At 41.0% G+C, this 22,176-nt stretch overlaps 1 protein-coding gene across 1 annotated transcript in view; it reads left to right on the top strand.

Annotated features, from left to right (window-relative positions):
- The first annotated feature begins 658 nt into the window (after positions 1 to 658).
- The window catches only part of Sel1l2 (SEL1L2 adaptor subunit of ERAD E3 ligase), a 122,443-nt gene continuing 100,925 nt past the window's right edge, over positions 659 to 22,176 (top strand). The window contains exon 1 of the mRNA XM_032902362.1: positions 659 to 788. Within this exon, the coding sequence (XP_032758253.1) occupies positions 731 to 788 (58 nt within the window). The 5' untranslated portion in view covers positions 659 to 730. The remainder of the gene's footprint in view (positions 789 to 22,176) is intronic.

Genomic DNA, 22,176 nt, shown 5'->3' with positions numbered 1-22,176 from the left:
TAATGGTCCTGGCCACCATGCCCAACGACCTGAATTCAAAGCCCCCAGGACCCTCACGGTGGAAGGAGAAAACTTACACAAATTGTTCTCTGCCACATATGTGTGGGTTATGTGCATACCCACCTCCTGCACATTAAATAAATAACTATAACTCAGAAAGGGAAGAAATGCACTTATACAGGTGGACTTCCTACCTTTGCTGCGGAGTGATAACCAATACCACATCTGGGCTCTGCTAACAAGATGTGGCCCCTCCACGTTTGCACATCCTGGACTGGAAACTGAAATAAACCTCTTTTCTATAAAGTTGTCTAGGCTCAAGTATCTTCGTATAATACATGAAGCAAAAAGGATAACTCAGGTCTCCTGAGGTAACAAAGAATCTCCAACGACCCTGAACAGAAGAACTTAGTATAAAAACATACATACTAGACTTATGGTATCTCCTTCTGTATTAGGAAGTCACCTCTACTTATTGTAAGCTGAGCCTTTATCTCCAACCAAAAGAATGGCAGACTGAACAGGGTCCCTTCTTGTAGCCGGCTCTTTCCAAGCACCCAGCCAGCTTCCTTCCAACTTCAAAGGAACTTCCAAGAAGCCCATTGGCCCAAGAGTAAGGAAATGGTTGCTTAGCAACTGAGTCCTGAATCCCACAGACCTGAGAAGAGGAAGCTTGTGGGCCAGCCACCTAATTCTGCCTGTGTTAAAGTGAAAAGGAGCTGCTTAGAAGATGAATCCCTTGGCTTTGTTAGTAGAGATATTGATCATTATTGAGGTCACAACTAAAAGTAAGTGTATCCGTCCCTACAATTCTCTATAAATGTCTCTTCTCTCTAACAGTGCCACGAGTTTAAGCCCGTTAGAAAATCAGAAGGAACCTCACTAACTTCCCAATTTACAACAATTTTAGAAAAGAGGCGTGTGTGCATGTGTGTGTGTGTGTGTGTGTGTGTGTGTGTGTGTGTGTGTGTGTAAAAGAGAAGAGAGAAGACAGAAGAGAAGAGAGAGAATATGAGGTCTATAAGCAAGCTATACAGTAATCTTTGTAAAGTAGAGCTATTTGGGCCAGATTGTTAAGTCAATCAACAACTTTAAAGGGAAACTATGGGATTCAAAGGGTAGAAAAGTCCTATAAACTTTTATCCCTGTAAATACTTTATACAATCACAATTTTATTTCCAAAGCTTCAATGTTAACCCCCCCCCCAAGGTCACTATCTAAAAAAGGAAATTATTTTGCCTTGCTTCCTTGTTCATTTCTCACAATCATTTTATGAAATATGCATAAAGTTTAGTCATAAGATTCGATACAAAGAACAGTCATTTGGATCTGACCCAGAAATTTAAAGTTAGTTTACTCGCTGAAAATTAATTAATGTTATACATCATATGATAGGATACAATCAAAAAACCGTATGACCATCCCAATTAATGCAGAAAAGCACCTGACAAAATACAACACATTTGCAATTACAAACACTCAGTAAACTAAAGTGAATTTCCATGAATATCACGGTGAAAAGTCATTCACAGCTAATACAATAAACAATGGAAGGGTTAAATCTTTTCCCTGATATCAAGAATGAGGCACAAATGCCTGCCCTTGTCCCTATATTAAAAGTTCTTGTTATGGACATAGGAAGGAATGTGAACCCTATCTCATACCGTATATGGAAATTAATTCCAATTGGGTAAAAGACATAAACTGAAGCTTTAAAACTCTAAACAGGGGAGCCAATTACCCTGACCCCAGATGAGGTAATCATGGGCTTAGCTCTTCCACCAAACACATAAGCGAAAAGAGAAAGAGAGTCCACTGGATGTCAATTAAAAGTGTTTCTGTTTCAAAAGAGACCATCAGAGAACTGGAGAAAAAAATGACAATTCACACCCAGTAAGAGTTTAGTACTCAAGGGCCAGAGAGATGGCTCAGTGGCTAAGAGCACTGGCTGCCCTTTCAAGGGTCCTAAGTTCAATTCTCAGCAACCACATGGTGGCTCACAGCCGTCTGTAATGGTATCCGATGCCTTCTCCTGTCCGATTTATTCTTCTGTCACACATGCATACACACAAAAAGAGCACTCACGTACATAAAATATGTAAATAAATAAATCTTTAAAGAAAAGAGTTTAGGACTCAGAATATATAAAGATATCTTACATAGCACCCAAATGACTCACTTTTTAAATAGATGAAGAGGTTTATTGGAGATTTTTACAAACAAGATGTACAAGTGGCCACTCACACACAGGAAAGATTTCTTGCACTGAGGTCATTAAGGAAATGAAAATTGAAACCATAATTAGAGACTACATTGCATCCACTAAAAGGGCTATCGTAGGAAATGAAGGTGTTTCCTTTGGTGCACACCTGATGAGATGTGTCACTAGCAGTTCTCCTGGAGCCATCAGTCAAAATTCATACTCATGCCATGTCAGCTCAAACCCATATGTCTGATCCAGGCATAAAGCTCGATGTATGTGGCCAATTTTTCTGTCACTAAGCAACTGATATAGACTGCGATGAAGGGAAGGTGTCTCAAGGGCCTGGCCCCACACTGAAAAGACTCCAACACGCATTGGCACAAACGTATCCTGAAGGAGAAGAAGGCCTAGACTGAGAACCCAGCTAGGGGACTTTGCCGATCCTCAGAAGCAACTCTCCCAGATTACAAGAAATGGAGTTGTGCTTGTGTTAATTATAACTCTACAGAATTTAGAACCTTGTAGGAGATAGGCATGTCTGGGAGAAATGATCTTAACTACACTGAGGTGGGGGCCATTGCCTGATTGTGATTCTAGGCTACATAAAAATGGAGAAGAGGAGCTGAGTACTGTGTGTCCTGTGTTCACCCCTTCCTGCTTCCGATTGTGGGTACAACACAACCAGCTTTGTCAGGCTCCTGCAGCCTTGACTTTCCTGCCATTACAGAGAGTAAAAGAAAGCAAGACAAACCCAAATGACCATCAACCACAGAAGATATGAATAAAACATGTGGTATCTACACAATGAAATATTACTCAGCAAAAGAGAACACAATATGGATAGGCCTTGAAAACAGTATGCTAAGCAAAAGAAGCTAGGTGCAGAAGACTATATTTTTTACAACTTTGTGGACCTAAAAAGCCTTAAGAGAATCTACTCCTCAGAGACTGAAAGTACATTTTGAGTTTCCATGGGTTCTGAAATATGGGCGAAAGAATGAACTTAAATTAACATGAGGACAACTTGCAATCAAATGAAGGACTATATTTTTAACACCAACCTGGGCAACATAAACAAAAAAGACAAAGTTACAGTGAATTAGCTCTAAAGCACTTTCCTGGTTCAATTCTTATTAGCTCAAATAATAACAAACAGAATTCTCTGAACAATTGTTTCTGGTCGTCTAAAAACCACTGAATAAGAGAAGAAAGAGTGTTTAATGAAAGTTATGTGCCAGAGGACTGAGGATACAGAAATAACTAACACAGAGACATTATTCTCGAATAGCTTAGAGTCTTAAAGGAAAAACACAAGCAAATTAACAAATGGCAAAGTGCTGTGGACCTTAGAAGTGCTTAAATGGCACCGTAGTGAACAAACATGGGAAAGGACCTTTTTGTTGGCTCACGGAGTGCTCAGGGAGGCTTCATAAACCAAACGGCATAAACCTAACTTTGAAAGGTTAGTGAGTGGCCGGGAAAGAGAGAGCAAGAATGTTTCAGGGAAGAGCTAGGGAATAAAGACGCAGAAGATAAAAGAGCGTGGTCTATGAAGTGCATCCATTTACTGTGGTGTAGAACATGAAAAGGAACACAGCAGTGTGTGAGGCTGACGTGGTAGACAGAGGAGTGACGGGCTATAAAATCTGAACCGGATCTTGTGAGCAAATGTGAAGTATTTTAATAGTTTACTCATAGAATTATATCTTTAGAAACATGACCTTGGCAGTACAGGGCTGAACGGATTCTCCCAGTGTAGCTCTAGTAATAGTAGAGCCAGTGCTTGTAGACCGCTCCAAATGGGGGAACAAAATGGAGGTAAGATACTGCAGTAGCAGGGAACACTGAGAGGACAGGGTGCTTGACGAGGGTGAGAGAGAGCAGTGGCGCAGAAGTTGAGGGTGAATAGCCAGTTGTGACACTTATCAGCAGGAGTGGTGGCTAAAGCTGTGACTGGCTGACAAGCGACCACTGAAGCTAATGCCTGGGAAACCATTAGAGTTCCTGGAAACTTTTAGTGCAGAAGCCGGGACGACACCACGATTCCAGTCAGTCCGCTGAAAAGGAAACTAAGTAGAGAAGACAGTGAACTGTGGCGCTTCGCAGGTCAGTCCTGAGATTTCAGTAGATCGGTTAAAGGCTACAGGTACACAGAACCTCAGGGGCGCCGATAGCTGGGGAGAAGGCGCCTGCTTCTCGGACTAGTGATTAAAGGCTTGTGATTCTTACATAAAGTCACCCCTTGGTGGTTTGTTTTCCCTCTTCAAGTCCTTCTTCTCTACAAGCCCAACGGAACCACTCTGTGCTCCCCACCCCCACATATACTTTGCAGGCTCGCTTTGTATGCACATTTTCCCACTTGCTATCTATTACACGTTGATTGCACTAGGTGAAGATGATATCATACCTAAGGGTTGCTACTAGATGAATAACCTTGATTTTATGTTCACCGAGGAGATATTCTAGAACAATTACTAGGAGTTTTCCCTTTTGACGAAGCCTCGAAATAAAATGCTTTTATTATAATGGAAAAATAGACAGTCATGCTAAAATGTATATAGCTTAGAAAGTGAAAGTCAGTGAAATTGTTTTTTGTCTGCCCCCCCCCCCGAACCAGCTTCCAACTTAAGAAGCTACAAAGTACTGAAGGGGGTACCAAGGTAAACAAAACCAGTAATTCAGCACGAGGCTATCCAGGACCCAAAAAATCCTGTTGCTTTATAATTGCAACTCTTCACTGTCATTCATTTCTATAATTAGAAAAATCAAAAGTTACCAGCTCATCTAGCCAGCATCTCATTATCTTAATCGAAAGGGCAAATATCACAAGTTTCAAAGTAACCAGAGTTCAGGGAACAAGAAGCCTGGCAATCACATCGAGAAAGGGCATGCACACCCATCACACAGAGGGCTGAACTTATACAGTACCGGTAGACAATGCCTGCCTGCTTCTTCACCGTTATCACCTAACAGTTGCTCATAGGGGACAGAGGCATGGGCTGCAAACATCGCCCCCATCCCTCCGTCGTCTCTTCTCTCTGTCGGTTTCTTTGCTGTGCGTAATACTCTGTTTTTATTTGGATTCTGTCTGCTTTGCCTATTTCACTTTTGTTCTTATACTCTTGGGGCCATAGCCAAGAAATCAATACCCAATTCTATCACTCTTGTCCTCTGTGTCCTTATGCTAATACCTTTACAGTTTCTGGTCTAAATGGCCTACATGTAAGTCTTTAAAGCATTTTCACTTAATGTTTGTTATTAGACGTGACCTCTCATTCTTATACATGTTTACATGCAGTTTTCCCTGTGCCAATGCTTAAAGACTGTCCTCTCCTCATTACATGTTATTGTCATCTTTGTTTAAATAAAACTTAGTTGGCTGTGTTAACCATGATAGTATACAGTAGCATATACCGGTAATCCCAATAGGAGCGTGGGAATTTGAGACCAACTTAGGCTGTAGGTCAAGTTTAATGCCAGTCTAGGAAATACATCCAGACCCTGCCTTAAAAGAGGGTGGTACATGCTCTGGGGACATGGCTCAGATGATCAAGAACGCTTGATGTTTTTGTAGAGGATTCCAGATTCAGTTTCCAACACACGCATGGTGGCTCACAGCCATCTGGAACTTAGTTCCAGGGTCCAGCACACAACTAGTGTATACACATATATGCAGGCAAACACACTCATGCACACTGAAAACTTTAGTTAAATAAAGTACATACTCAAAACTTTTGCAAAACCAAATTATAACTCTAATATTTGTAAAAAATGCATTCACAAAACCCACAGGGGTAAGTCAGATCGATACTTTTGTCTTTCTTAGCCTACAGGCATTTTAGAACCTTGAAGTGTAGCATTTTATAAGCCCCAATTCTATTGGAACTGTAAAGCTTTAACTGGGCAGCACTTGTTGGCTTCCACATGTCTACATTCTCCAAAGGACCACTCTGGGTATCGTGTTGACTTGCCTTGGGGTGTTTCTACATCCCACCAAGAAGCCAGATAAGAAATAAAAAGAATTCAATTGCTCAAATTCTTTAGAATGCCTTCATACAGAACACTCAGCCAGGAGAATGGGTGTTTTCTTTCCCACTGTTTTGCCAATACAATGACTGCATAAATCGCAACGGTAGCATTTTTCCCCCTTTGACATGATTTTTGTCACTTAGCTGGCGTCCTCTGCTTATTAATTACAATTTCTGAGTCTTGGCTACATAGTGTACATTGTTTGCTCATCCTTTAACTATGAGTTACAATAGAAATAGAATTTGTTTTCTTGAAACTTCTTTTAACTGGATGTGGTGGTCCATGTCATAATCTGTGCACCTGACAGGCTCAAACAGAAGGCTTGGTGAGTTCAAGGCCAGCAGGACATAGCAAGAGTCCCTTTAGAAAAACAACAACAAATTAGACATTTCTTTAAGCCCTTTCCGACAGACTGGGAACCAAGAGCACAGAGTAATAGTGCTGGGAGGTTTACGGTAGGGGAACTGAAAGAATTATTAGTGTATTTGCTTGGCTCGGTTTAAGTATTTTTTTTTTTAAGTTGTATTTGTTTTCCATTTTTGTTAGCTCATTGAGAATTTCAAAAAATGTATTTGTTCGTAGTCACACCTGCCCCAACTCCTCCCAGATTCATTCCCCTTCCCTATCCACCAAACTTGGTGTCTCATTTTTAACTATCAAATACAGTTTGTGGTACCCACACACACTTGGATATGTGGCCTTCGCTGGAGGACAGGCCACCCGCCAGGAGACACGCTCTAAAAAAAACCTCTCTCACAGTCACTATCAACTGTCAATAGCTCCTTAGCTATGGACAAGACTTAGTGCCCACCTCCCTTCTCTGCGCTGGAATCTTGTGTGATCTGAGCATGTGCAGGTTTCATGCATGTTATCTGAACTGCCATGAATTCACACTTCCGACGTCTCTGCTGTGTCCAGAAAACACTGTTTCTTTGTAGTCGTCGACCGCTGTCCATCTCTCTTATAATCTTTCTGCATCCTCTTTCCTCATAGCTGGGGGCGTGATCTAGAAGGCTTGTTTTGGGTTGAACACTCTAGTCTTTTATTAAGAGACCTTAATCAGTTACAGGCCTCTGTGTTAACTGCCATCCACTACAAAGAAAAAGAGATAATGCTTTCCCACTGAGAGTTGACAAACATATTTAATCTATGGCTATCACTAGCAGCCCCAGTTTAATATTATGTCCATGTAGCTAAGTAAGTGATTGATTGCTCTCTAGAGCCTATGACCTATTTAGTCACATGCTCTTGGGCCCCAAGGATGGATCGAGGTAGAGGTTCACCTTATGCAGTGGGCCTTGTAGCCAATCAAAAGTGGTTAGTTACTCCTGGGACACTCATGCCTACTGCCCCAGTGATACATATCTTGCCAGGCCTGTTTGCTGCAGCTTGCAGGGTTCAAAGATGAATAAGATTGATGGTTTTTTTTTCTCCACTAATCACATGTAGAGCGCCTTCTAGCACTGCGAAAGCTAGCCAGTCAGTATGAAGCTTCCACATAAGTACCAGCTTGATTTCCCCATGAGAGGTTTTTTTTAGAGCGTGTCTCCTGGTGGGTGGCCTGTCCTCCAGCGAAGGCCACATATCCAATTCAAAATTATACTCTCTTAAGCAATAAGATCTTACTATGCCATTCCGTGAGGTGACCAAGAGCATTGGCAGTAGCCTGCAACGGTCAGGGGTCTGTTGTACCTTACTGACCAACAACTGCAAAGGTGGTAACCTGGTTCTGGGACCTGGAGTTTTCACTTACTGTTCTATGATATCTAGTAGGAACATTATCGCCTCATTATAGGGTAACTCCAGTTAAATGTGGATATTTATATCTTTATATAAGTGCTTGTATATGTTTTAGGACACTTCTACATTATGACTTTTAAAAGAAATGTCTTAATGTTAGTTATCCCACCTGTATTCCCTGATCTACTCTGCTCTCTCAACTTTATTCCTGCTAAACCCTTTCTGTAACATTAGCACGCGCGCGTGCACGCACACACACACACACACACACACACACACTCACACACACACACACACACACACACACACACACACACACATACACACACACTCACACTGTACTTTATCTGCCCCTGGCCCCCTACTGAATTCCTTCTATGGATATTCCAATTGGAACACATATATCTGCAGATTCAAGGATAGCATCCTCAAATAAGGGACAACATATTTGTTTTTCTGGGTCTGCACGAACTCACTCACTTCCAGCTCCAACATGCTTACCTATGAATTTCATAATCAGGTAGATAAATTGCTCTCAGCAGCACACTTTAAGAGCATTTAAACAAACTACAATGTAAAAAGTTAAGAAAAACATAGAGTCTGGGAAGATAATCACTGAGTACAAAGCAGGCCCAGGATGTGCTCTCTTCACCTTAGCGCTGCCTGTGAACATCAAAGGGCCCTTTACTCTGAGTCAGATGAGTGTCTACTTTGCTTTGAATGCCCTAATAAGAAAAGGAGCACAGAATCTAATATTCAAGATCTACCCAAGGGAAGAAGTCTAACAGGAGACTTTTTAAAAGTCAATAGTAAATCCCTTCCACCCTCTGTTCTCCAAAGCTAGTGTGCTGTCCGACTTGATGCATCCAGAGCAGGAAGAAAAGGGGAAGGAAAAATGCATCTCTAAGAAGCTGTTAGCACAGGCTAAACTTTCTGGGGCCCAACAACCTGGGTTTATCTCGCCCACCCTAGGCACTGAATCCTGGAACTCTCAGGTCCAAGGCAGTTTTATTTTGCTATTGAGTACCTAGAGCACCTAGCCAGACTTGATTCATGTGTTCTCTGTGGAAAAACAATCTCACTGTAGCAGCCAATTACAGGTAGTTTACAGGACATAATAAAAAAAAAAAAATAGCTAAGCGTAGCCCATCTTCAACATCCATAGCAGGTTTCTGTGAATCCAGCCAATCACTTGTGGAAAATATTGGGGGTGGAGTTTCTTTACTAAATATGTATAAATGGCCTTTTTGGGGGGGGGGGTCAACTATCTCCTAAGCAGTATGATTGTCATTTACATTAACTATCTTAAGTAATCTCAAAATGACACAAAATACATGGGGAATTATATGGTTATCTGCGGACACTTCCCAATTTTATGGAAGAGACTTAAGCATTCTCAGAGTTCAGTATGCACAGGGGATCCTAAAAACAATCCCCTCAGAGAGACAACTGATTAAAGCACTCCTTTAGTGTCTGGCAGGAGCATGAGGGTGAGCAGAGGGCATAGATACGAAGATTAACTCCTGGAACGCTCAGACAAAACATACTGCAGCACTCACAGAATCACAGTTAGAAAGCCCAAGTAGTTAGAAACAGCATTCTCAACACGATTAGGGAAATCAAATGATTTACCAAACATTTGAGGAAAACCAATTTCATGCAAAGAAGCGCCGTGCTCTACAGACACATGGATGCACAGACACCCTACACATGCAGGCACACACATACACTGGGAAGAAACAGTACAACAGCACACTTGTGAAAACTAAAACAAGGACAAGGGTCATAACTCAGGGGTCATTGCAAAACAAACAAACAAACAAACAAACAGACCCATAGGAGCATAAATGATCACACAGTCTATATTTAAATACATTTATATCCTTGAAGCAGGAGAAGGCCTCAATGGAACAAAAAGATGATATATTTCAGAAATGAAATATGTGACCATAAAAGTCAAAGATTCAAGACCGAATATTAACATAACATAACTGAAAAGAAATCCATGAACTCAGAGTCTTTCAGCTCAGAGTGCAAATGCCAGGGAAATGATAGGAAAGTTAAGACACTCGGAGAAGACTACAGTGTCATGGTAGGATTTCCTGGTGGAATAAATAGGACTGAGAGGGAAAAGAAAAAATAAAATAAAAATGTCAGAGATCTGACAAAGTTTTAAATGATGTTTCATTGAATGCCAACAATAAAACTGAGAAAAATAAAATACCCCACTGCTAGAACATAATGGTCAATTTTTTAGTACTTCTTGGTAATACGAAATCTTAAAAGCCTCTAGAAAGGCTACACTCAGTGACTCACTTGGGAGCCAGTATTCAGGAGACAGGAAGGAGATTTGCCTGGTCTACATAGTAAGACTGTGAAGGGGGAAAAAAGGGTGTGTGTGTGTGTGTGTGTGTGTGTGTGTGTGTGAAATTATTGCAGACAAAAAGTATCATGTTGGCTTAAAATGTATTAAGGAACATAAATGTAACAGAAAATGGAGAAATATTTTAAGTGTCGAAGCGAACGCCACTTTGCATTTAGAATCTATAATTTGACAGACTGTCAGACAAGTATAGTGACACAATAAAACAATTTCTAACCTAAATGGAGTCAGAAAATTGATTTCCCATAAAGCCTAGTGGAAATAATGGCTGGAAACTGTGTTCCTGCAAAATAAAACATGAGTCCGGGTGGAAAGTAAACAAATCAATAGTAACCAAAGAAACATTTAAGGCATGACAAATCTAAATAAAATTGCATTTTTTTTCAAAAATGTCACAGTCTGGGGCTGAAGGGATGGCTCAGAGCTTAGAGCACGGGTTGCTCTTCCAAAGGACCTGGGTTCCATCATTAGCACCCACATCACCCCCGGAACTCTAGTTCCAGGGATTCTGGCTACCTCTTTTTTCCTTGGGAACCAGGCAAGTAAGTGATGTACAAACATGCATGCAGACGAAGCATTCGTCCACAGAAAATAAATACATTTTCAGGAATTGAATGTCCACAACTAATCTTAAACTCCATTCACAATAACTATATTACAAATAACTCAGAATAATCTTAATGAAGATATATGAAGGAAAACGATTTTTCTAAAGAAATTAAATAAAAGCTATGAATAAGTTAATATGCCTTGAAAGAACATCAATACAAATATGCCAGAGCTTTGTAAACTAATATACAAGTACAATGGATTAGTATTAAAAGTATCAACAGGTTTATAACTAGTTTTAATTTTTTCCCTAAATTTCACCTAGGAAATAAAATTCTTAGAATTCACAAACACACACAAAACAGAGGAAAACTCAGGAGTATATGTGTGTGTGCACGCACATGTGTGCACATATTTGTACATAGAGATGGAGAGCAAATCATGCAATTATACATATACAGTAATCAGAGAACTGGCAAAAGAACATACAAATAACCAAGAAAATAGGGCAGAGTTCTAAAGCAGACCAATGCATGAATGGGAAATAATGTCTAAGGGAGATTTTTCACTTCAATGGGTAAGAGATGGGTAGTAATGAATGCTAGTGACTAAATTATCCATACGCTTAAGAGAAATGTCCCAATACTAAGGGGGTAAAGGCTCTTGCCACCAGCCCTAGCCAACTAAATTCAATCCCTAGAACCCACACGATGAGAAGAGAAAACAGACAGCTGTAAATTGTCCTCTGATCTTTCCAAGTGCCTGCCATGCACGTGAGTGCGCACGCATACACACACACACACACACACACACACACACACACACACACACAAATAATGAAAGGTAATATATCATTGCAATATTGCTTTGTGAAAGCAACATGACTGAAGAAATCACAAGGGTCTGTGTCCACGTTGGCTGTTAAATGGTAGCACTCAGAGGAGACTCTCTACAAGCTTGAAATTATACAGTTCATTTGTTTATTCTGGATTTTATTGATAACATCAGAAATCTTCAAGAACCAAGTAATTGACAAAGCATCTCCAATACATAAGCACAAACTGACTTATCTCCATATTCAATGTATGAACTCAAGTATTTGTAGAACATAGGACATTAAATTTCTAAGAGCACATATTTAATTTTGTATATGTATGTTAAATATGCTAAAATATAAAACACAAAAAGTCTCAGGATTTTCCACATAGTTATTTCCTGTATTAGTTATAGTTATATAGTTAGTGTGTGTGTGTTTATGTATATATATATATATACATATATATGTAGTGTGTCCTTTTAATTAACACTGCATCATTATTATTTAAATAACACTTTCAATTACCCAGACGTATATTATAACAATATCAAATGATACAGTCATTTAAGTAACTGGAGAAGACAAAATAGGAAGGCCTAGTGCCTTACTCCAACCATTTACAAAGGGAACTAAGACAAGGATTGAGAAGTTCTGAATCCCTGGTCTTATTCTGCTGCTCATTCACAGAGCTTCTTCAGCTTTAATAAGTAGCCCCCAACAGTAAAAGGACAGGAGGTACAGGGTTCGGTGGGTTCTAAACCTGTTTTGACACTGGTTGGGGGCTAGGGATGTAGCTCAATGGCCAGATGTACAGGCCCTGGATTCAGTTTCCAATACTGTGAAAATACAACAAGAAAAAGAAATTAGTGAAACACATTCTTAAAATACTCAGGAAAATTTGGCATCACATCACAGGGAATCGTTTATTACTTGTCTTAATTCAGTTCTTACTAACCAATCGCTCAGGCATACATGAATCTATATACACTTAAAAGTACCCTAAGATAAGCAATTCCATCCCCAGTTTTGTGACATTCTAGTGTTGGAACGATGTGGACAGGAAGTCCATTAATGAAGCTAGAAAGAAAAAAATAAGAAATATAGTATTGTACTCAGGCTATGGTTGGGCATTACCTTGAGTGACACACAGCATAAGTCTGGGGAAGTCCCTAAAAGGGAAGGGTCATTGAAGCCAGTCACACCCCAGGAAGTAGGAGAACAAATGCACTTAGTCACATCACCAAGATGGATTAAGAGTGTAAGAGTCAGCTCCAATATTGGTAGAGGAGAGACATATCGTGGGAGGATGACTAGCGTCTGCACGTTAGGGAAAGGAAGGGAAAACATTCTGACACTGAGGAAGTACTCAGACACTACAGAGTAAGATGAATGTTGTGTGGAGGTGGACTACACACCACGTCAGTAAGAACAGAATACAGCAGGAAATGAGGTCAGCACCGAACGCCTAGCCCATGCTGAGCGCTGCACATCCATTATCTCATTTAGGTCTCAGAATGAGTCCTTCCACTCTCTGCACACAACTCGACCATTCAGAGAAAACCGTGCTTGTCATGGCCATTGGAGTGTTGGAGAGGAATGAATAAATTTTATCTAGGTTGGACCTGGTGACAGATACCTGCAACCGCAACACTCAGGGTACTGAGGAGGACGTCCACAAATTCAGTGTCACCAGGCCAGTCAGGGTAAGACCCTGTCAAAAGAAAAGTTTTCCCCAGGATGTTAAATTTGAGTGTGTGGCAGTCCCCTTGACTGGGGCATAGGAGAAGTCATGATTAAGCTCAGAATGTGGAGGTTACAGGTTATAGATAGGGGTCTAACCACATCAATATCTAACTGCCTGTTTAACCAAACCTCTGACACTTCTCATTGATGACACTTAAGCTCACAGCTTAGGTGTTCCCATTTTCCTTCAAAACCGAAACTGGAAATTATCAGCTGCAAAGCTCCCCCTTTCCGAGTAAACCACCAGTGTGTCTCCACTTAAAAGCTCTCCTGCCCCATCCTAGAGCGTGAGCACACTGTACACTCACCGTTAACAAGGCCTTCAGGCTCTCGAGGCACAGTAAACCAGATAGAGTGTCTACCATCAATTCTAGCTTACAAACTAACCTGCAGTACATATAACATTTTAAACATTTTAAGGAATGGATTGGATGTCTATGTAACCTCAATTTCAGGCTATCGCAGTGACAGCTGCTCTCTGTAACTGCTCCAACTCCCTCCCCACTCCCAACTGAGAAAGTCTTTTCCCCATTGGGGAACGGCTCCCATGAGCCAGTGCCGAATGCCTAGCCCATGTTAAGCGCTGCTACCTTGGTGCTATGTAAGGTACTTTTCACATCCACGTCTAGATCTTTCTACCACTTCGGTTTGGGGGTGTTTGCTTTGTTTTGTTTTAGAATGCAACGAACAACTCTGAATAAAGGGCCTGATGTACAAGGAGGTGCCAAGGGGAAAGTACCAGTTAACATCTCCACCATGTTTCCCATATGTAATTTCTATTCCTACCAAGTTACTTCTCACCTAAGCAAGAATTAATAAAACCAACATTCACTAAGCACTTCCTATATGTTAAGGATTATGAAGGGCGCATTGAATATTATTCAAGTATTTTTGCAGGTCTGTTGTTAACACTTTTTACTAGCATATACAATGAGTCTTCTGGAAGGAAAATCTTCAGCAGTACTGAAGGAATTATTTAGCCTTTTCTATCCAATTAAAATATGAATCAAAATAAATAAAAGCACTATCCACTCACTGCTAGCTTATCCTCCCAGTAACTTTATTTTATGGAAGTTTTGTCATGATTTTTTCTTAAAGAAAGCAGTGGAGGAGAAAAAGTTAAAAAAAAAAAAACACCTTTCTTTCTCAGATATCAACACTAAATTATAGACTATTTTTGAAACATCCAGCAAATTACCATACTAATTCATATAACTCCATCAGTAGTCCCTTATCAAGTCTATATAGTTACTACATTAAATGCATTTATCCTTCAGCAAAGTTAATATGGTATGGGCATTTTCATTATCACCGTCCTTTTATTACAAGTTTCAATTTCCTTAATCTCTGTTTTCATAGTCCTCCATTACTTCAAAGTCTGATCTAGTTATGTGCATATCATTATTGTAAATCACTCCTGTAGAGAGAGGACCGAAAGAGCTGCCCCTCAAATGAGGAGCATCCATGGTGTAGAGACAGGCGTTAGTGTGGGTTGTGATGAGTAACAAGAGAATGTAATCATGGGTGAAGGCTGAAAGTAAGCATCATTTAACCCTTCAAGAGACCTGGGGAAGAGAGAAGGTACTGGCCACGTGAGCAGCAGAGTCGGAGAATAAGATATTAAGAATCTCACTCCTGAGCTGGACAGGAAGATGACAGTATCCTCCTGTAAGAAAGAAGACAGAGTCTTGTGAAATTCTGCTAGACCTGTCCAAGACACGGGAAGGGAGCCAAGGGACTGTAACCAGAATTCTGGTAACAACGTAAGTTACTGAGGCAAGAGGCTTGAAGGGAAAGGTGGAAGCAGAGTTATCAGAGCGTTAAAAGCTGAGGAGAAGGTAAAATCTTGCTTGGGCTGTGGCTGCTTCTCCTGCTTAGAAAGTAGAGGATATGGAGGCAAAGTTTAGAGCAGCGACTAAAGGAACGGCCATTCAGAGCCTGCCCCACATGTGGCCCATATATATACACCCACCAAAACTAGATATGATTGATGAAGCTAAAAAGTGCATGCTGACAGGGACCGGATATAGATCTCTCCTGAGAGACAACATCCAGAGCATGTCCAATACAGAGGTTAATGCTAGCAGCAAACCACTGTACTGAGAACAGGGCCCCCTGTGGAGGAATTAGAGGAAGGATTGAAAGAGCTGAAGGGGCTTACAACCCCATAAGAACATCAATGCCAACTAACCAGAGCTTCCAGGACTAAACCACTATCAAAAGACTGAACATGGACTGACCCAGGACTCCAACTGCATATGTAGCAGAGAATAGCCTTGTTGGGGCACCAGTAGAAGGGGAAGCCCTTGTTCCTGCCAAGGTTGGACCCCCAGTGTAGCGGAATGGCAGGGTGGGGGACGGTAAGTGGGGTGGATGGGGGGAAACAGCGGTATGGGAGAGGGGGAGGGGATGGGGGCCTTATGGAAACCTGGAAAGGGAATAACATTTGAAATGTAAATAAAGAAATATATCTAATAAAAAAACAAAAAGAAAAAGAAAAAGGGAAAATAAAGCTTCTTCATTGGAAGTCAGTGGAAAGCAATGTGATCTGTGCGGATGCAGATGCACGGGTACGAGAGAGGTATTCTGGAGACTGGGCTTGCGTACCTCGGTGGTAGAACAGGTGCCTAGTTGGCACAAGGCCTTGGGTGTGACCTTCAGCGCAGGATTTCTTTAAGATTGGTCATTGGGAAAGAAAAGAATTGTTATTTATTGTTTGGCTGCCTTGAATTCAGTACTTGCCTTGGGCAAACACTTCCACAGTATGATTCTGCCTCCATGCTACTCCGTGGGTGTTCTGTAAGGAGTGGGCATACAATTTTAAAGGAAAGGCAGGTGCTCCAAGCTGATGACAATGAGGCTCAAAGGGCTTTTAACGCTTACTCGTGTTTATACAGATACCTAAGGAGTTATGAAGAGCCCTTTCTAAGCATCGTTCTTGGAGATTTCTAAAGTTAAGTGGTTCACAAATCAAATGCATACAATTGGGGGGTGAATTTTTCAATAATTTTAGTCCAGTTTCAACAAAATTTGTGGAGATTATATAAATGGAGGAAGGGAACTTTCAAAGGTATAACCAGTAACTAACGAAGCCGGGAGCACTTGGATTTAAAGGGAGCTATGAATTTGGGGTTAAACTCGATTATGAAGGAAACTGGAGGTCAACCGAGCAATTTCATTTTTATGCCACAAGGACTTAATGGGTTTTTAAGAGGATGTGTGTCTGTAGAGGGAAAATTATTCTGAGGGTATGTGTAAATTAGAATAAAATTAGATCAATCATGACTAGATCTGTGAGGCGGCTATCATATGAACGCAGACACAAAATGAGAAGAGTCTGATTTACATTCCACTCTCCTCAGAAAGCCGAATACCCACAAAGCAAACACCCCTTTGGGGGGAAGGAGGGGTCTTCTGGACTCTCACGCAGCTCCTGCTCACTTGTCTTCCTGCTGAGCAAAACTCACCAGTCATCAAACCATGTCCGGTAACGTGGATTTTCCTGGATATCTCTATACACTTCTTTTCATCCCGATTTGCTCTCAGGATTTAGTCCCAGATTTTCAGACTGTCTTTGTTTAGCTTGTCTCATCTCCATCAGCCTGGACCCCTTTCTGGATTCTCCTATAACTTGTGTTTTTCTTTTTCTTTTTCTGTTCCTTTTCCTTTTCTTATAAAGTAAAGAGTTTAATGGGGGCTTACTTACAGTTTTAGACGGTTAATTCAGAATCATCATGGTGGAACGAAGACAGGCGTGATACTAGATCAGTAATTGAGAGCTTTACATTCTAATCTGCAGGCAGCAGGCAGAGAGAGGCACACACATGAGTTTTTGAAACCTCAAAGCTCCACCCTCAGTGAGAGCCTTCCTCCAACAAGGTCAAACCTCCTAAGACCCCCAAAACAGTTCACCAACTGAGAACAAAGCATGAAAATATATGGACCAATTGTGGCCTTTCTCATTTAAACTACCACATTCCATTCCCTGCACACAACCACCACCCCCACCCCACCCCATGGGCCTATGGCCATACTATAATGCAAAATGCCTTTAGTCCAATTCCAAAATCTACATATTCTTTCTCAAGCTCAAAACTGTTTAACAGTCCAAAGTCTCTTCTGAGACGCTGGGCAGTCTCTTAACTGTAACCCCAGGAAAATAAAAATTAAAAAAGCAGATCACTTATTGCTACGGTGGCACAGAATCGACATTACTATGCCAAAAAGGAGGAAAGGGAGCATAGTGAGGAAATGCTGGACCAAAGCAAGACCGAAACCCATAGGGCAACCTCCAAATTCTGCATCCGCATGTCTGGTGTTAAACATTCTTCAGCTCTCCACTCCATCCAACTCAGGCTCAGCAACACATCTCAGAAACGGAGTTGAAGTCTTCAAAGGCAAGGATTGCGGGTTTCCATTGAAGTAGCCTAGGGTTGGAGGGCTCTGGTTAACCCTGGGTCTGGCTATTATCTAGGGGTCTACTTGGGCAACTAAGTCAAAGGCAAGGTCTCTTATCTAGAGATCCTAACTTGGGCAACTAACTATGTTGGTGCCATGGTCTCCTGGAGGGATTGTTTCAGTCTTTTGTCTTAAGGTATTTACTTATTGTAATTGTTGCCCTAGGATCTAAGACTAATGTAGGCAAGAAAAAAATCCATGGAAGTCAGAAGGAAGAAAATGAAACAAAAGAGAGGTGTTAGCTCAATGACTGGGTACACTTTTAAATCTTCCCTGTCAAGTCTTGATTCGGTTCTATGGCTGTAGGCCTCCCTGTAAAGGGAAGGCTGCTTTACAACATCTTCCCAGTTCAAGGCAATCTGATGTGGATCCCTTGATAGCTTGAAACCACAGCAGCATAGAAAGAAGGAAATATCTGGAGTCAAACCTGAATGGGAATCTCATTCTGGCATTGGCCTTGGACAAGTTGGTTATTCCACTTAGCATTATAGTAACACATGAACACAAATATTGCCTGTTCACCCCTTTACTAGATTACTACCCATATTTAGAGATAAAATATGCAAAGAATCAGCATATAATAATTTGTAGTTAGATATTTTATTCTAGAGGTGAATGATGTTTAGTTCCCTTTCAAGGCTAACTTTACACCAAACTTTTGAAGGCACTTACAGATATCATGGTAGGTTGCTGACCTACTGTATTATGTGTTATACAAAATAGATCTTTAAAACAGAATTTTAAAATTAAAGCCCCATATTACTTTAAGTATTTTCTTCCTGCCCTGGGCAGACTGTGTTCCTCTCAAAGTGTTGGAGTTGGTGGGAGTGTCATCATTCATGCAAAAATAAACAAATGGTGACACAGTTGCTACCAGCATCTAGCAATCGCCAGGACTTCTTACTTGGTACAAATCAACCAATCCGCCTTTCAAAAGAATATTTTCAGGCCCTAGGTTCAGTCCCCAGCTCTGAAAAAGAGAAAAGAAAAAAAAAGAATATTTTTCCTGATAGCCAATCAAGATTACATTTTCTTAGGTGAGAATCTAAAAGCTTGAGAGGAAAATGGAATCGTATTTTAGTAAATTTCGAGTGTTCTTCAGATAATGTCTGATGGCTTCCCTTCTCTTAAGTTACTGAAGAGTTAATCCCTTGAGCTACAATCTCCTCCCACTCCACTAATTCTCTGAGCTTCACTTAGCCTTCCCTTGATAACTGGCTTTAGCCCTGTAATTTTCATGTTACTCTTGCCACTGACAGTTTGATGTTGTGGCCCAGTGTATAATATAAACTTTATGCCATTTAATATCCATAATTTTGTCCTCTGTCCCCAGCACACATGACACTTGTACTTTGTGTTCTGCAGCTCTACATTCTGTCATACCAGGTCTAATTATATCCCATGTACTTTGAAGAAAATGACAATGGGAATCTAGCAAATCACATGTCTTCTCCTAACATTTTTTTCTCTAGCTGTAATAACGGAGTTTAAAAATTACTAGGCTTTTACCGTTACTATAATATCAAGTCACAGTGTATCATTTCTAATACACAAATATAATTAGACTAAGTAATTTGAAGGAAAAAAAGCAGTCATTGAGAGATGACTTGTAATAAGCAAAACATTAATGCCTAAAATTATGAGGTCTCTAACAAAGCTGTATTTCCCATAGGCTTTTTAAACTATTAATTTACATGTATTCCTTTTTCTTTTCCATATTAGAAAGGTAGGTTTATTTTACGTGTATGAGTATTTTGTCTGCATGTGTGTATGTGCATCAGATGCAGGCTCAGTAACTATGAAGATCAAAAGAGGGCATCAGGTCCCCAGGAGCTGTAGCAACAGATGCTTGTGAGCCACCACGTGGGTGCAGGGAACCGAACCCAGGTCCTCTGCAAAAGCAGCCAGTGTTGTCTCTCTAGCTCCCATCTCAAATTCCTTAAAGAATTAGTTTAGGTATCATAAAGCTGAATTTTGTCATGCTCCAAATATAAAATACTGTGCAAAATATATGCCATTTGATTATCATAGAAAACTAATGAAAATGGCAAAAAAATGAGGACTTGCTAGATTGAATGGCAGAATGGGGGACAATGACGCCATCTTGACTTGCACAGTGTTCTTAGCCTCCATTAACCACAAACTTTCGATAGAGAAATTTTTATTCATAATATTTTTATTTTAGTTATTTATCTTCCTTCCTAAGAGTCTAAGGAGCAACTCAAATACACTGTCTTTAAGACAGTATGTTTGTTAATGCATCTGTCATCGTGCAAAGGTTAAATTTCATTTTGGAATCTGCCGGTTACTTCAGTGATTTGACAAGGGGTTAAATATCAACAAACTGGTGGCTAGTGCCTACAGTCTGTCTCACAAAATAAACAGAATACGTGATCGAGAGTTTGCCACCAGAATCAAAACAACATCTTACCTCATAAACACATAACTATGTCAGTCAAAAATAATTAGCTAATTTTAATAGATTTTGCCTTATTGGGGAAAAGCAGGTAAAGTTCATCAATGACAAAAAGTAAAACACATTAGACCCATCATGCAAGCCTAGAGATAATAAAAGAAAATTAATGGCCTGCTTTTAAAGTAGAATCTGGAGACTTCTGTAAATATAAAAACTTGACCACCTGTATCTGTCCTAAGTCAAATTCTTATGTGTCTAGAATGTGAGTGTATCACATGTATGTGTGTGTGTGTGTGTGTGTGTGTGTGTGTGTGTGTGTGTGTGTGTGTGTGTGTGTTTGTGTTTTACTTCACACAGCATGGGATTTTGTTTTTGGTTTTGTTTTCATCTGTGTTTTGAGTACTGGAGACTGACCTAGGGTGAATGTTCTGCCACTGACCTACAGTCTCACCCTTTTTTGCTTTTTCTTTAAATCTTTTTTAATTATCTTTAATCATTTTTTACAGTCCAGTCGTTATCCCCCTCTGGTCTGCCTTTCAATAGTTCCTCATCCCATTCTTCCTCCCCTGTCTCCAAGAGGATGTCCCCCACACCACCCTACCAGGCATCCCCACTCCCTGAGGCCTCAAGTCTGTCTAGGATTAGGTGCATCTTCTCTGACTGAGGCCAGACCAGGCAGTCCTCTGCTCTATATGTGTCAGGAGCCTCATACCAGCTTGTGTATGCTACCTGGGTGGTGGCTCAGTGTCTGAGAGATCTCAGGGGTCCAGGTAAGTTGAGACTGCTGGTCTTCCTATGGGGTCACCCTCCTCCTCAGCTTCTTCCAGCCTTTCCCTAGTTCAATCTCAGGGGTTCCTGACTTCAGTCTATTGGTTGGGTGTAAATATCTGCATTTGTCTCAGGCAGCTGCTTGTTGGGCCTGTCAGAGGACAGCCGTGCTAGGCTCCTGTCTATAAGCACAACACAGCATCAGTAATAGTGTCAGGCCTTGGATCCTCCCCTTGAGTTGGATCCCAAGTTGGGCTGTCACTGGACCCCCTTTCCCTCAGGCTCTTCTCCATTTTTGTCCCGGCAGTTCTTTCATACAGGATCAATTCTGGGCCAGTTTTTGGCTGTGGAATGGCAACCACATTCCTCCACTTGATGCCCTGTCTTTCTGCTGGAGGTGGACTCTACAAGTCCCCTCTCTCCAGTGTTGGGCATCTCATCTAAGGTCCTCCCTTTGAGTCCCGAGAGTCTCTTACGTTCCAGGTCTCTGGTATTCTAGACGGTCCCCCCACCGCCCACCCCACCCCAAGGTTGCATATGTCCTTTCATTCTGCTGGCCCTCAGGGCTTCTCTCCTGTCCTTCCCTGCCTCATCCCCATCCCCCCTAATACTTGACCATGTTCCCCTTTTCCCCTCTCCCGCCCCTCTCCCACCTATCTTGAGTATTCTGTACTCCCCTACCCCCTTGGCTAATATTTACTTATTGGTGAGTCCAAACTACCTCACTCAGGATATTTTCTAGTTCATCCATTTGCCTGCAAAACTCACGATGTTCTCATTCTTAATAGATGAATAGTATTCCATTGTGTAAATAAAACACATTTTCTGTATCTATTCTTCAATTGTGGGACATCTGGGTTGTTTCCAGCTTCTGACTATCAGAAACAAGGGCACTATGAACATAGTGAAACATGTGCCTCTGTGTCCTGGTGGGACATTTTTTGGGTTATATGCCCAAGTGTGGTATAGCTGGATCTTCAGGTAGATATATTTCCAATTTTCTGAGGAACCTCCAGATTGATTTCCAGGGTGGTTGTACCAGTTTGCAATCCTACCAGCAATGGAGGAGA

The sequence above is a fragment of the Rattus rattus genome, chromosome 5 (genome assembly GCF_011064425.1).
Source record: "Rattus rattus isolate New Zealand chromosome 5, Rrattus_CSIRO_v1, whole genome shotgun sequence".
In the NCBI taxonomy this organism is placed as follows: Eukaryota; Metazoa; Chordata; class Mammalia; order Rodentia; family Muridae; genus Rattus; species Rattus rattus.
This window is presented reverse-complemented; position numbering and strand designations above follow the sequence as displayed.